This window comes from Saprolegnia parasitica (genome assembly GCF_000151545.1).
Source record: "Saprolegnia parasitica CBS 223.65 unplaced genomic scaffold supercont2.287, whole genome shotgun sequence".
Taxonomy (NCBI): domain Eukaryota; phylum Oomycota; class Saprolegniomycetes; order Saprolegniales; family Saprolegniaceae; genus Saprolegnia; species Saprolegnia parasitica.
In genome coordinates, this window is record NW_012156681.1 from 1 (window position 1) to 14,380 (window position 14,380).

Consider the following 14,380-nt stretch of genomic DNA (forward strand, 5'->3'; position numbering starts at 1 on the left):
CCATCATCTTTTTCGTGTTGGCGATCTGGTGGGACTCGATCAAGGGTCGGAGCGCGCTCTTCATCATCCTCTTTGGCCTAACGCTCTTCTTCTCCAACTTTGGCCCCAACATGTCGACGTTCGTCATGCCCACGGAGATGTACCCGACCGCCATCAAGAGCTCGTGCCACGGCTTCTCGGCCGCCATGGGCAAGGCGGGCGCGGCCATTGGCTCGTACGGCTTTGCGCACTGGGTGAAGGCACCCGGCTTTGGCTACGTTGGCACGTGGTACACGTTCGCAGGCATTTGCTTGTTGACGCTTCTCCTCACGTGGTTTTGCATGTTTGACAACAACGACGGCGACATGTCCAACATTGACAACGAGTTCAAGGCCAAGCTCGCGCTCGAGACGAACGAGACGCGCCAGTCGTTTGTCGCGGGGGACGAGCCACACGAGTTTGAAAAGGACGTGGGCTACGTCAAGGCGTAGTTGGTGGTTCCTTTCTCCAATCCAATTATTGTTATTTTGTATACTGTATCACGTCGTCTACCAAAGATAGACCATTTGGAAAACACACGATGTAGAACGGCGCCGACCAAACTCGCGGCGCCAACGTCGGGCTTGTCGCCCATCGCTTGGTCATTCATCGCGCGAGTACGGGCACTTGTCACACCTACAAAAGATATGTGACCATGATGGCAAGGAATGCCCAATCGCGCGCCTCATTCGAGCGCGTGGATGGATCATGGTGCCGAGATGGACTTGCATGGCGCTGCGGGCGTCGGTCGATTTTGTACTATAGTACGCTTGGCGAGATCGAGCCCCCTGACGATTAGTATGGCGAGGATAGTAGTACCGGACAAATCGTGCTTGCGCTTCCTATGCTGATGCGTCGTCGGACTCTGCGTGGACGCCGACCCGCTCCTGCGGCCGATTGCAGCAGACCTTGTCGAGCTGCTCCAAATACTTTATCGATGTTACCATGGGCCGCGCTGACTTCAGGTCGTCCTAAACAACAGCGTCAAGTAAATACAAGTGAAATCTACTCGACCGCTTTCAAACAACAGGTACAACAAGAACCTGCCCGACGCCACAGTGTCAGATGACGGACGAGTGGCCCGACTCTATACGTTTATATAGACTTGTGCGTCATGACATGAGCTCTCGCCATACAATCCACTCGTGTTGGACTCATCTATGCGTAAATGACATTAGACTACGTACTAGTAGTTTGCAATTGTACGGTACACTGTAGACACGTCCCATCATTTCCAGCAACGTTGAAGTTCACGCCTGGCTGGAAACGTGACGGAAAATGACAAAATCGGGTGCAAAACTGAGCAAACGCAGGCATCAACGAACTATTCTACGCCTGGTGGGCTTGGACACACAAACGTTCAATAAAATTTGAAGTGTAGCTGCACACGGTAGAGAGTGCGGTCGGTGGTTGCGGGTGGTATCCCTTCCAGTTTCGCATCGATCGGAAAGGGGGTGTTTCAAAGCGTAGCTTTGAAACTAGATTTTCTACCAATCGGGCAAGGAGCTGGCGCAAACGGACGGAGCCCAAAAGCTCCCAGTTTAGGATTTTCCTGCTCGGCAGCAAGCGGTTTTTCTAACCCGCCTCCTTCGCACTTGGCGGCGGTAATGTCAACACCACGTTCCCCCTCACGCGCGACGAAGATGTGGTAGAAAACAAACGCTGTAGAAGAAACCCAGGATTTAAACCCCTTTTTGTCTCTTTAATGCAATTTACACCTCTTCTTGTCATTTTCCGTGTCACGTCGTCCGTCCGAATTGCGATCGTCACGTGCCATTGCGATTTTTTGCTCAGCAAGCGCAAGGTGCAGCTTGCGCGACGATGCACCGCCATCTCACTCGTCTTCACCTCGTAGAACATGAGTCTTGTCGACGCAGTGACTCGTGGCGACACGGCAACCGTCGACGCGCTCCTCCTAGATGGCGCCGATCCCGACAGCTGCAACCCTGTAGCGTCGCCCCAACGATCCATGCTGACACGGAATGATCTAGGTCGGTAGCCCAGTGCTCTGTATCGCGGCGGCGGAAGGGCACGTCGACATTGCTGCACTGCTCCTCAAGGCGGGTGCCTCGGTCAACTTGCAACAACGGGTTCGCTTCTCGACTCCCGTACCTCGTCGTTGGCTCATGTTGGCCATTAGAGTGGGCAGACACCGCTCATGGGGGCTGCGCATTGTGGCCTTGTCGAGCTCGTGCGTCTGCTTCTCGACCACGATGCCGACGTCAACCACCCCAACCTGGTACATTCTGCGTGCACCGACCGCTTCACTGGGTTCGTAGACTGACACGGCACTCGGCTATGCAGTCAGCGGTGGCCACGAAGACGTTGTCGAGGAGCTCATTGCCGCGGGCGCAAATGTGCACGTGGACAATCAAGTGGTACGTGTCGAGCACACAGCGATGCCGACAGAATGGATTTAGACCAAAGTATCGCCCCTCTTGCTCGCCGCAAACCGAGGGTATGTGTCCATTGCCTCGCGACTGCTTGCAGCCGGCGCCACCGTTTCAAGTGTCGACAAGGTATATCGTTGCCGGCGATGGCGCGGTTGAGCAGAGTACACGACAGGATGGAAATGGGGTCGTGTTCCATGCCGCCAAGCAAGGTCACACCGACATGATCCGTTTTCTTGTGCGCAATAAGGCGGATCCGAATGCGACGTCACCGGTACACGACTGCGTCTTGATACGTTGGTCCATTGATACTATTAACAGTCGGGCACGTCGCCGTTGTGTGTCGCCAGCGCGACGGGACGAATCGACGCGATCAAAGCCTTGCTCGACGCCGGCGCCGACATCCGCCACCCTGCAGCGGTTCGATTATACTATGTTAAACCGAGACAAAGCTGACCGATGGTGTAGACCCCGTGCCTGCACGCGGCAGTGAGGTTTGACCACTCGGAGATTGTAGCCTTCCTGCTCCACGCCGGAGCCGACGTGAACGCAACGACCTCGGTTTGACTTGGTTCACTGCTCGACCTCAATTGAGATTGGATAGTTGGGCATCACAGCACTGCACACAGCTGCTCACTGTGGCCTCGCACACATTGTGCGCCAGCTAGCGTATGCGAGAGCCAAGCTCGACGCGCGGACCTTTGTACATACATCTGGAGGCCAATTGTCGCAGCACTTATCGTACGTGCAGGATGGAAAGACCGCCGTGACGTTTGCTCAAAACAAGGGGCATGCAGAGGTTCTCTCTGTCCTCTACGAAGTGCGCGTCAAGGTACTCTCCATCACGGCAGCGGCCATGACCAGCTAACTCGAGTATACGACGCAGAAAATGGAGCTGTTGCATGCAGCCCGCCACGGCGACGTCGACACCGTCCAAGCGCTGCTTGCCGAAGGTCTCAGCGTCAACGAGACCGACGAGGTACATCAGCACAACCACCCCCTTGCTGATGTGTCAGCTATAATAGCATGAGAATACGTTGCTCCATCTGGCACTCCTCGGTCGGCACGACGCGCTTGTGTCGGAGCTCCTAAAGTGCCCGTTGGTGGAGCTCTACGGCTGCAACGAGGTCTGGAAACCCCTCGAAACACCGAATCAAACACTCGTCTCTTGTGTAGTTTGGTGAATCCCCGGTAGCAATTGCGATCAAGTTGGGACATCAGTCGCTCGTTCGTGAGTTGCTCGCCACGCACGCTGCGATCGCTACCCAGGTACGATAACAACATACGTTGCCCGTTGCCCACATAAAGTATTAGGTGCCCGCACGTCTGACGGCAAAGCTGCAAATGCTCGGCCGCGGCAGCTACGGCATCGTCTTCAAAGATCAACTCTTCGGTCATGACGTGGCGGTCAAGACAGTCGTGAACTCGGATAGCGAGGCCGCCAAGACCCTCCAAGAGGAGATTGAGATCCTCACAAAGTGAGACACCTGCTGCGACTTGAGCTCGCATCACGCTGAACGTGGATAGCAATCCGTCGCCGTACCTTGTGCGGCTGCTTGCCACCGCCGACGCCAAGTCGGACGCGCCACAGCTCTTTTTCGAGTACATGGACGGCGGCAACCTTACCTCGTACCTCGAGAAGCTGGCCAACGACGAGTCTGTACCTCTGGCGTACACGCCTATTGAGATTCTCTGGGTCGTCGCCAACGCTTTGAACGACCTCCACGCCAAGAACGTTGTCCATCGCGACATCAAGCCCGACAACATCCTCCTCTCGTCCAAGTACTACATCAAGGTGGGTGACGTTGGCATCGCCAAGGAAGAAACGACGTGCATGACGACGGGTGCTGGCACGAGCAAGTGGCGAGCGCCCGAAGTCCTCATGTCCGGAAGCCGCTACGGCACACCCGCCGACATTTACTCGTTCGGGATCCTTCTCCAGACGCTTTACCCTAACCCTACCGATGCAAGCACCGAGTGGGTCCAAGCCCTCGCAGCGAAATGCACGACGGTCGAGCCTAAATGTCGCCCGACGGCGGCCGAGCTCGTCGACATCTTCCTGCCCAAGTTGCAGTCGTACGGTCTCGTATGTTTTGCAATGCGTAACTTGTCATGTGCTCTGTAGACAACGATACCTCATTGCATCGATGCCGATCTTTGAGAAAGCCCGAGCGGTGCATCGTTGCGTTAATGGTAATCGCCTCATCGCACCGCTGGCAACTAGGCGGGCCTCCAAGCGATCGAGCCCATCGTTGTGCCACAGCGAGAAGTGTCCGAGACGACGACGAGCAGCAACGAGCCCCCAATCATCCCAGCGGTATGCGTTTCTGCACCACTTGGGGGCGTCACAGTATCGTCGATAGCGCACTTCGCAGACCGAAGAGCGTCTCAGCGTACGTCTCTCTTCAACGACATTGGTGGCGAAACGTGATCGCTTCTTGTGTAGAAGGAGGCACAGTTCCTACATGCCGTGCACGTCGGCGACGTCGACGCGGTTCGCGCCTTCCTCGCAAGTGGGGTCCACCCCGATAGCTCGTATGAGGTGCGACACCGTGATCGCTTTGGATGCTAACTACATATTGCCAGTCGCGCGAAACTGGACTCTCGTTCGCCGTGTCCCGTGGCCACTGTGAGATGGTGGATGTGCTACTGGCATCCAATGCGAACGTCAACCTGGCGGCGACGGTACACGCGTCATCCTCCTCGTCATCCCTCTCCATCGAGACGTGCTGTTAGAACGGCTTGACGCCACTACACGAAGCAGCTCGACACAGCTCGGTCGCGGTGCTTCAAAAGCTCCTCCGCGTCCCCAACGTCCACCTCAATCCGCGCGATATCGTACGGCAGCTCCGTGCCATGGTCTCGTACAATTTGGTGTAGAAACAACGTACGCCGTTGCACTATGCGTTGTTGAGCAAGTTTCCGGCAAACGTTTTCGCGCTCGTGTGCGCTGGCGCCGACCTCGAAGCGGCCGACGACGTACTTTTTGCTGACAAGGCGAACGGAAAAACGCAGCTTCGTCGTTGACATCATAGGAGCTCGATCGGCCGTTGCACTACACGGCGATGCTCGGCGACATGGCCATGGCGACGCTTCTTCTTCAGCACAACGCGCGAATCAACGAGCGCAACAAGGTGCTTTCGACGTCACCGGCACACCGCTAACGATGTGTCGCGTAGGCGGGCGAGACACCTCTCTTCGCAGCGATGATGCGTGAACAAACCAAAGTGGCGGCACTTCTTTTGACCGAAAGGGCCAACGCCAACGTCCTCGTGGTAGTACTCCCACTGCTCTTTTGTCATATCTGGGGCAGCGATCAAATCGATGTAATATGGTATAGAACGGACAGAGTGTGCTCTACTGCGCCTGCGAGCGGGGTCTCGCCGACATCATTCTGCTGCTTCTCGCGAATACGACCGACGTCAATGCCAAACACGTACGATGAAAGTCAAAGAAGAAAGCGGCATGACGCTGTGTAGAATGGATTTTCGCCGCTCGCGACAGCGGTTGTCGGCGGGCATGCGGACGTTGCCGCGCTGCTCCTCACGTCGCCCCACATTGATCGTAACGAGCGCTATGAGGTAGACGCTGTCTTTATGACACATGTCGCAATGCGCCAATGGTCGTAGAGTGGCTTGACATTGATGCACCTCGCGGTGAGCTCTGGCAACGGGGACGTTGTCCGAACCCTGCTGCAGGCCGGTTTTGACTTTGACGAAAGAGACACGACGGTACAGTTTACACTGCTGCCTCGTGTCGCGTGTGCGAGAGGCTCTCGGATGTAGATGCTTGTTCGTGCAGTCGACTTGGCGACAAACCTGCAGAACAATGCCGTGCTCGAGGCGTTCCAACCCGTCGAGAACCACGTACACGTCTCCTTTGGAAGCGATCGCTTTTAATGATGAATGGTCCACTAGCGGCGGGAGTTGATGCTGGCGATAGACCGCCATGATGTGCCGGGCTTTGCGGCGCTTCTCCAAGAGCCGTACAGCTGCAACGTCTACGATGAGGTACATACGCCCGCGAGCAGCGAAACGACGACGCACTTATCATGTACCAGGTCGGGTGCTCGCTGGTGCATATGGCCGTCCTTGCAAACAACGAAGCGATGCTCGACCTGCTTCTCGCCAAGCCACGCGTCCGCCTCGCGACACCCAACCACGTACAACGACGATGTTGCTTCCAGCAACCAACCCAGGCTGGATTTGTAGGAGAACAAGACGGAGTCCCGTTCTGAGCACCGAGACTTTCTCCCAAAACACATAAATGTTTTCCTAAGCACATATCCCTCTCTACCCAAAAAAACCCTATTGCTCACCAGCCTTAATACCCTGCCTCTCTCCCTCTCACCCCAACACCCCCACGGATAACCACACCAATCCCTGCTACCAACACCACCTTTCCCCCGGAGGTATAAGCATCCCCGCGCTGCGGGGATGGCATCGGGTCCTTTTTGATGCGTAATCATAATCCACTGTCCGGTTAAACTAGAGGTGACGGCCAATCACATCCTAGCATTTCCTAGCATTTATGTGTTTTGGAAAATGTTTATGTGTTTTGGGATAGAGCCTCGGTGTTTTGAAAAATACTCGAACAAGACGCCACTGGCGATTGCGGTTGAGCGCGGCTATGCCTCGATGGCCAAAAAGATCTTTCATACCGTGCACGCGGCGGTGCATGGGGTAGGCGCCATCTCTCTCTCTCCCTTGTAGCAATATGCCAACGGTGATGGGTCTAGATTTCGGACAAGGACTATGACGTGACGACGACGGAGCTTGGCCGGGGTGGGTTCGGTGTCGTCTACCTCGGTTCGTACGAGGGCCAAAAGGTTGCGGTCAAGAGGGTTCGAAGCGCCAACCACATTTCGTCGATCAAAGCCGAAGTCGACGCACTCCTGGCGTACGGCTGCTTAAAGCATTCAAAGCAATTTTTCTCACGTGTGGTCGCAGGTGCCCGTCGCCGTACCTCGTGCGGCTTGTCGCGATCGCGAACCACGACTCGGCGGCGCCAACGCTTCTGTTTGAGCACATGGACGGCGGCAGCCTTCGTTCGTTCCTCGACAAGAACCGGTTGCACCAACGCACGTCGGCGCGCGTGACCAACCTCCACGTGGCGTGGGTCGTCGCCAACGCTTTGAAGGATCTCCATTTGAGAAAGATGGCGCACCGCGACATCAAGAGCGAGAACGTCCTGCTGAGCTCGAGCGACGAGATCAAGCTCGGCGACCTCGGACTGGCGCGTATTGTGGCCACCGAGATGACGGAAGCGCCCGGTACCCGGTACTGGATGGCGCCCGAGATCCTTCGCGCCAATGGCACCTCATATGGTCTTGCCGCCGACATTTACGCGTTTGGCGTCCTCCTCACAGAGCTCGCCACGGGCCAACTGCCGTACTTTGACCAGGACGTCCAAGACCCGATTGCGTTTAACCGCGGTGTCATCGACGGCTCGCTTCGCCCGACGCTGCCAACCGAGTGCGAGGGGTGGCTGCGCACGCTCACAGACATGTGTCTGCGTGGCGATCCGAAGGCGCGCCCGACAGTCGATCAGATCGTAGAGATACTTCAAAACGAGGTGGCGGCTGCTCCGACAGCGGGCACGGATGTACGCAGCTTGTCGTATCGGTGGCTGCTAACTGCGTTTGGAGTAGGCGCCAACAATGTTCCTGCGTGCGGTGGCAAGTGATAACGTCGACGTGGTGGTGCCGCTCCTCCGCGACGGCCTCTCGCATGGCACTGCGCTTCCGGTATCCAGCCCGACGACCGACGTCCACCAAACGTAGTGTGTAGGGTGACATGTCGCTCTTGGTGGCGGCGACCAACGCGGGTGCGATTGCGACTGTGCGGCTCCTCCTGGATCGCGGTGCCGACGTCAACGCCTTGATCGTACATGACGTTCATGACGGGCCACAGTTACCGTGTGCGGTAGGGCGGTCAAGCACCGCTGCACGAAGCTGCGGCACGAGGCAACGTAGATATGCTTCGCCTTTTCCTCGATGCGGGGGCCGACGCTGACATACAAGACCATGTACGCGTCTCTCTACGAAAGCGGCGCACACCACGAGTGCGTAGGAGGGCAAGACGCCATTGGCGTGCGCAGTGAATGCGGCGAGCGAATCGTGCATCAAGCAGCTTCTCGCGACGGGGGCCGACGTCAGCATTCCTACGACGGTGTCCATGTGTTTCATCGCTATTCGCTGATGGAGGCCACTCGATCTTTAGGGCGGATACTCACCACTCGAGACGGCGCAACAGGCCGATAAGAAAGACGAAGTGCACCGCTTTGTGCCCATGCTCTTGCTCGCGGCGCATCGGGTACCTTGCGAGCCATGGGAAGCGTGGCATGCCAAGGGGGTTGTAGGATGCAAACGCGCCTGAGCTTTTTTGCGTCGCCTGCAGTAGCTGGCACCCGGTCGAGGCTGACTGTTCGTGTGGGTATCAGGCCTCGACACACAACCGCGTGGTGGCGGTGCTGCGCTGCTTGATGCGGCTGCATCATCGCGGCCACGTGGTCAACTGGGCGCGAACGTGCACTACCTGTTGCAAGGCGGCCATGGTTCTCGTAGACACCGTCTGCCCCGAATGCTCGTGTCCGCAACCGAGCACGAACGAAGTTAAAACGATGAGCTCGCGCTTGAAGGTCGCGCTCAAAACTCGTTCCGTACGACATGTGTATGGGTAGCAACAACATTTGAGGCGCGTTGTACTAGGCTACCACCAAGGGACGTGCGATTCCGCACGCTATTCAGCGCTGGCTGACCCACTCGACAACCTCTGCCGCGCCATCGCAGGTGCCGCTGCGGTTGTATCTGCCTCAACACTTCTGGACGGGCCGCAACAAGAACGACGCGCGCCGGACAAGAGCGTCTCAGACACTGGTCCGTGGATGCGTTGCGAGCCCAAGCATAGAGTGATGATGGTGGTATCGTCACTAGGGTGAGTTTTTACCGTGGGTAGCTGGCGGCTGCATTGGCAACGCCGCCCTCGCCCGCGCAAAGTACGCAGCGTCGGCCCAGCCCGTGTTTGAGGTAGTGCAACAAGGATGCAACCGATGGACAACATTTGTACTAGGTGCCCGGCACCGATTTGCCCGAGCCTGGCGTTCCGTTCGAGTTGCACGGCCGGGTCGTCACGCACCGTCACGTGGGCGACGACGACGATCTCGAAGCCATTGCGAGGTACATGCTACCTTCCGTCGACACTGGAGGCCGCAGCGCCTTGTGTGCGTAGATGCACGTCGCCGTTTCTCGTGACGGTCGTGGCCACTGCAGCGCCCAAGAGCATGCTTGTCGAGTTTTTGGTGAGCAAAAGTCTCCGGTGTGTGCTCGAGGATACGTCCGTGCGTGCGACGTGGCCAGCCGATCCAACACTGAAGGTCATGATTCTCTACACCGTGGCCAACGCCCTCGTGGACCTCCACACGCACGGCATCGTCCATGGCCACCTCTCGAGCTACGACGTGATTTGGAGCTCCACGGAGTTTGTTCAAGTCGACGTCCCCGGCATCGTTGGCCTCGACCAAGCGCGTCTAGAGTGGGTGGCCCCCGAGGTGCTTGCAGGCGACTCGCCACCGTCGTTTGCGTCCGACATGTACGCCTTTGGCGTCCTCATGACCGAGCTCGACACGTTTTCGCTGCCATTTGAAGACTACGGTTTGGACGATCGAGTCGCTATAACGACGGCCGTTGTCGACGGCGGTCTGCGTCCAACGCTAGGCGACGACTGCGAAGACTGGTACCGCACACTGGTCGACCGCTGCTTGCACATGGACCCGAGTTTGCGCCCGACGGCGTCCGATGTCGCCAACTTTTGCAAGCGTTCGTCAATGATACCGCGACGGAGTGATCCAGAAAAAGCACGAGACAAAATGTAATAGATGCGATTTTAATCTTATGCTTCGGATATTCTGCCTCGCACATTAATGGCTTGGCCTAAATGCACAAAGCACAGATGGTCCGGACTCGGAGGCGTTTGCATGCTACATGCCGGGATCAGTAGAACACCCCCCAAAACCCCCTCGTTTTGATGAGTATGAGTACCCCAAACCCTCCAAACCCCGTTGGGGCAGATGTTGGCGCATTCCACACACCTTCTTTCTGGCCAATCAAAACCCGCCAAACCCCTGTGGACCATCTGCTCTTTGTGCATTAGGCGATTTGCACATTAATCGACCACGAATCGCAAGGGAAATCTCTGAAGAGTCATCACGTTTTGTGCCAGGCTCCCAACAAGGGAATACTACTGCTAAATGGTATTGTTGGCGCGAAGTGTAGTCAATCCTTCTCACGCGCCGACCTATTGCGCGTCCTGCTCAAGGCGTCTTCCCCATGATGACACCATCGTCACGAGAGACACAAATGCCAAACATTTAAACGGCATTCCAGCCAATCAGAGGCTCTAATAGAGACAAGACAATACTCGACCATGTCGACATGAGAGCTCTCTGCCGCGAGCTACGTCCACGGCAACGTGTCATATTGATTTTGAACTATGATTCGGCTCGATTGATGGACCAATCAAAGCGATGATTGACATGATATCCACCAATCAGAAACCAGATATTTAATTAGAGGTGCACTGTCGAGTCAACTGGGGTCGCGAGTCACTCAGTGCCACACTTTTAACATTTCAAGACACCGCGAGGACGGTGCCAAGTGGCATCGGAGGGATACTATGCAATATATTGTGTCATATTGCCGTACACGTCACGGGCCTCACCCGCGGTCGCAACGAGACAGAAGATCCCGATGCCATGGCCCGGCGAGCGAATCAAGACGAAGGATATTGCTAGTCTCTATGTATGCGAAGTCATTGCAAGAAAACAAAGATAACGCGAAACACGTATATATAAAGTTGGTATTGCTTGCAAAACCTTCAAGTTGACAGTTCTAACAGAACAGTTTAATGGTCGAAGGGATGCTGCCTGACATTCCCTACAGACATAGGCTTGCCGTGTCGAGCGGCTCGCTTTGAAGCTGCATGAGCTCGATACTAGCACTCAGAACGCCCCAAAAGACAACTGCGGTGCTGCCACAGCGTCCATCGCAACGCGGTTTGAGAGAGCGTGTATTCGAGCGGTTATGACCGGACCTATTCTACGAGAACCTACCCACTAGGAACGAGTGTCTTATTTACGTCGCGACTTGGCCGCTCCACTCGGCGCGGCTACGCAATCATTCAGCCTTTGTCCCTACCCAAACGTTTGTCGACAGCGTAATCGTCGTACCTCCTATGGATTTGGTCGGATTCTTATGTGCCTTGGAGCTCGGGTTGTTGGCTGCCTTTATCGACGACACTTTGTACGAAGCGATGCTACCGCCGGCGTTGGCCAGGTTGTTGACCGCTGCCTGGGGCGCGGGTTTTCGGGCCTTGGTCGTCTCGGCCACGTTGGTCGATCGGTAAATATTCTTCTTCTTGCTCGCGTCCGGCAAGACGACGCCCTTGGCGCCTTTTCCAGCGTTTGGAAGCGAGGCATTGATGGGCGGCAGTTCATTGATCTACTTCACATTGCGTCCTCCTGCGCAAGGTTGACACAAATGCCACCTCGTACGCCGTCGACTCCTTCTCCGACGCACCCCCATCCATCGAATATTCATTCTCTTCGTGCGGTTTTGCCAGCATCGGCAGTGGCCGCACCTTCTCGACGTCGTCCTAATTGCATTCTTGTTGGCGTTCTGAAGAATTCCGTTGGACTACCTTGACGCCTTTGGCGCGGTGTTTGGCAGGCGGCGGATTGGCCGCCGAGACACTCGCTTGCTTCCTACGATCGTATGTTTTCAGGTCGATGGGCAATATTGTCTGTATACAGAAAACATGTAGACGTACGGGAGCTGGTCTTGGGCCGCCGCGAGCGCGGCTTCTTCAATTTCGCGCATGTCCCGAAAATACTCGTGCCGAAGTGCTTCGCGCGCGTTCGTGCGCTTGCTCGGGTCGTACACCAGCATCTTGCACATGAGGTCGACCGCTTCCGGCGACGCGTGTGGAATGAGCTTGGCTACAACGTTGCCACGTCAGTTGATAGATTGAAACATGCAAAATACAAAAATGCAAAAATACAAAAATGTACCGATGCTCGTGCCGTCGTCGTGAGCAAAGTTAAAGTCAATGTGGGCCGCACCCTTGCGTCGAAAGACGTCGAGCACGTCTGGCAGCGGTGTGCCGAGGATCTTGTGGATGCGGTTGATCTGGTCGAGTTCGTTGGAGCCCGGGAAGAGCGGGTACAAACTCGTGATTTCAAAAAAGACACATCCGACGCCCCAGAGGTCCATTTCGGGACCGTAGTACCCGTCCGTGAGGAGGCACTCGGGCGCACGGTACCAGCGCGTCGAAATGTACTCGGTGTACGGCTGCTTGGAGTAAATACCGCGGCAGCTGCCAAAGTCGGCGAGCTTGAGAAACTCGTTGTTCTCGACGAGGATGTTTTCGGGCTTGATGTCGCGATGGAAGATGCCCTTGTTGTGCATGTGGTCCAGCGACTTGACGAGCTGGTACATGAGCGACCGAATGAGCTCCGGGTTGAGGTACGTTCGTCGACCCCGGATCATTTCGTAGAGGTTGGCGTCCATGAGCTCAAACACGAGCGCGAGGCGTCCTAATCGACCATGGCAAGGAGGCGGTGAGAATGCCAATCAGATCTGGTTGGCCTACCAGACGGTTGGTCGTACAAGACTTCTTCGAGCTTGATAATGTGCGGGTGCGGCGAGAGACGCCGTAGCGCCTGGATCTCTCGGAGATTGTTCACTTGGTCAATCGACTCGAAGTGGTTCTTCATGCACTTGATCGCATGGTACTTGGAGTCCTTGACGTTCTGCGCCTTGAGCACCTCGGAGAACGTGCCCTCGCCCTTCTTGGACACGAGCCGGTACTTGCGCATCGCCGACGACGTCGGTCGGATAGTCGGCCGACCTATTTCTGGCGGGCTCCACGCGAGAGCTGCAACCGCCTCGGCTTAAAATACTTGCGATGACTTCTAGTCTAAAAGTTAGTCGACTACGAACGGCAACAGATTCCAAGCTCGTTCTCGATACTGCCACCGCGCCAGTCACCGCTGTGCGTACTACCTGATATACATGGTAAATGATGTCGCGTGTAGTTGATCTAGACGACTCGACAACCATCAAGCTCACTGGCATGTCACCTTTGACATCTTCTAGTCGATCGATGTCTACGTGTTGCAGGTTATCAAATTTCGACTAGAGTCACGCAGCCGCTAGTTGGGGACACCTGCTAGTACTCGTTCAAGGTCATCGGGCAATGCTATAAGACGCTGGAGTCGACGATGTCGTGTGGGTCGCCGACATGGAAAGCCCAGTGGAAAGTTTATGCGCACATTTTGTGTGTAGTTAGTGTATCGTATGTACTAACTAACGATCTTCACCGAGCATTCACCACCTGCACCGCATATGTGTTGTCAAATGAGATATCATACGGCCAATGTACATTATAGACAGGTGAACGTGAGGGCTAGTTGGCGAGGTGGGCGGGTGGAAGCCGCTTCGACACCATGCGTCGAACGTCGGCTCTGTGACGCATCCCCCTCCGGCAGTCGGTCCGATTTCAGCCAATCGCAGGTGGTTCCAAACCTTCTAGCGAATCAGAGACGAGAACGCCGTTTGCTGCCCCAATCAGCGCGTCGTCGAAACATCGACGCAAGAGCTTCAGGCCGAGGAGCATGGGCAACAGCAGCAGCAACGCCCGGCGCCGAGCGTCGTCCGCGCGGAGGCGCGCCGAGTCCACGCCGCAGATGTCGCCTGTCCCGACGACCGAGCCGCCAGCGCGCGACCGCCCGGCGTCGCAGCGCCGTTCGCTGACCGACCTTCCGACGACGCAAGGTGGCATCGAGCGTGGTCAAGAGGCGGTCGAGGACGCGACCGATCAGCTCGGGTACTGGTCGCTGCTGCGCCATGGCTACGAGAGCTTGGTGAATCTCATCATCCGGCCGCCGCGGGCGCAGTACGACGTCGACGAGCTCGG

The 14,380-nt window shown here is 56.4% G+C and overlaps 5 protein-coding genes across 5 annotated transcripts; 4 read left to right on the top strand and 1 right to left on the bottom strand.

The window, feature by feature from the left end:
* Positions 1-3,752: 3,752 nt before the first annotated feature.
* On the top strand, positions 3,753-4,533 carry SPRG_16381 (serine/threonine protein kinase; the record flags this gene model as incomplete). The annotated part of the gene is made up of 2 exons (XM_012355680.1): positions 3,753-3,886; positions 3,936-4,533. The coding sequence occupies 2 exons, from the start codon at positions 3,753-3,755 to the stop codon at positions 4,531-4,533; spliced, it is 732 nt and encodes a 243-aa protein (XP_012211070.1).
* Positions 4,534-7,045: 2,512 nt separating this feature from the next.
* On the top strand, positions 7,046-8,190 carry SPRG_16382 (TKL protein kinase; the record flags this gene model as incomplete). Its single annotated transcript, XM_012355681.1, has 4 exons — positions 7,046-7,090; positions 7,147-7,307; positions 7,358-8,012; positions 8,059-8,190. 4 exons carry the CDS (start codon positions 7,046-7,048, stop codon positions 8,188-8,190), a joined length of 993 nt encoding a protein of 330 aa, XP_012211071.1.
* Positions 8,191-9,689: 1,499 nt separating this feature from the next.
* SPRG_16383 (hypothetical protein) lies at positions 9,690-10,405 on the top strand (the record flags this gene model as incomplete). Its single annotated transcript, XM_012355682.1, has 2 exons — positions 9,690-10,224; positions 10,353-10,405. 2 exons carry the CDS (start codon positions 9,690-9,692, stop codon positions 10,403-10,405), a joined length of 588 nt encoding a protein of 195 aa, XP_012211072.1.
* Positions 10,406-11,656: 1,251 nt separating this feature from the next.
* Positions 11,657-13,280, bottom strand: SPRG_16384 (CMGC/RCK protein kinase; the record flags this gene model as incomplete). The annotated part of the gene is made up of 7 exons (XM_012355683.1): positions 11,657-11,688; positions 11,724-11,904; positions 11,951-12,058; positions 12,104-12,167; positions 12,233-12,401; positions 12,474-12,998; positions 13,055-13,280. The coding sequence occupies 7 exons, from the start codon at positions 13,278-13,280 to the stop codon at positions 11,657-11,659; spliced, it is 1,305 nt and encodes a 434-aa protein (XP_012211073.1).
* A 798-nt stretch (positions 13,281-14,078) lies between these two features.
* Positions 14,079-14,366, top strand: SPRG_16385 (hypothetical protein; the record flags this gene model as incomplete). The annotated part of the gene is made up of 1 exon (XM_012355684.1): positions 14,079-14,366. A coding segment is annotated over one exon (288 nt), but the record flags the coding sequence as incomplete, so codon positions are not given.
* Positions 14,367-14,380: the final 14 nt, after the last annotated feature.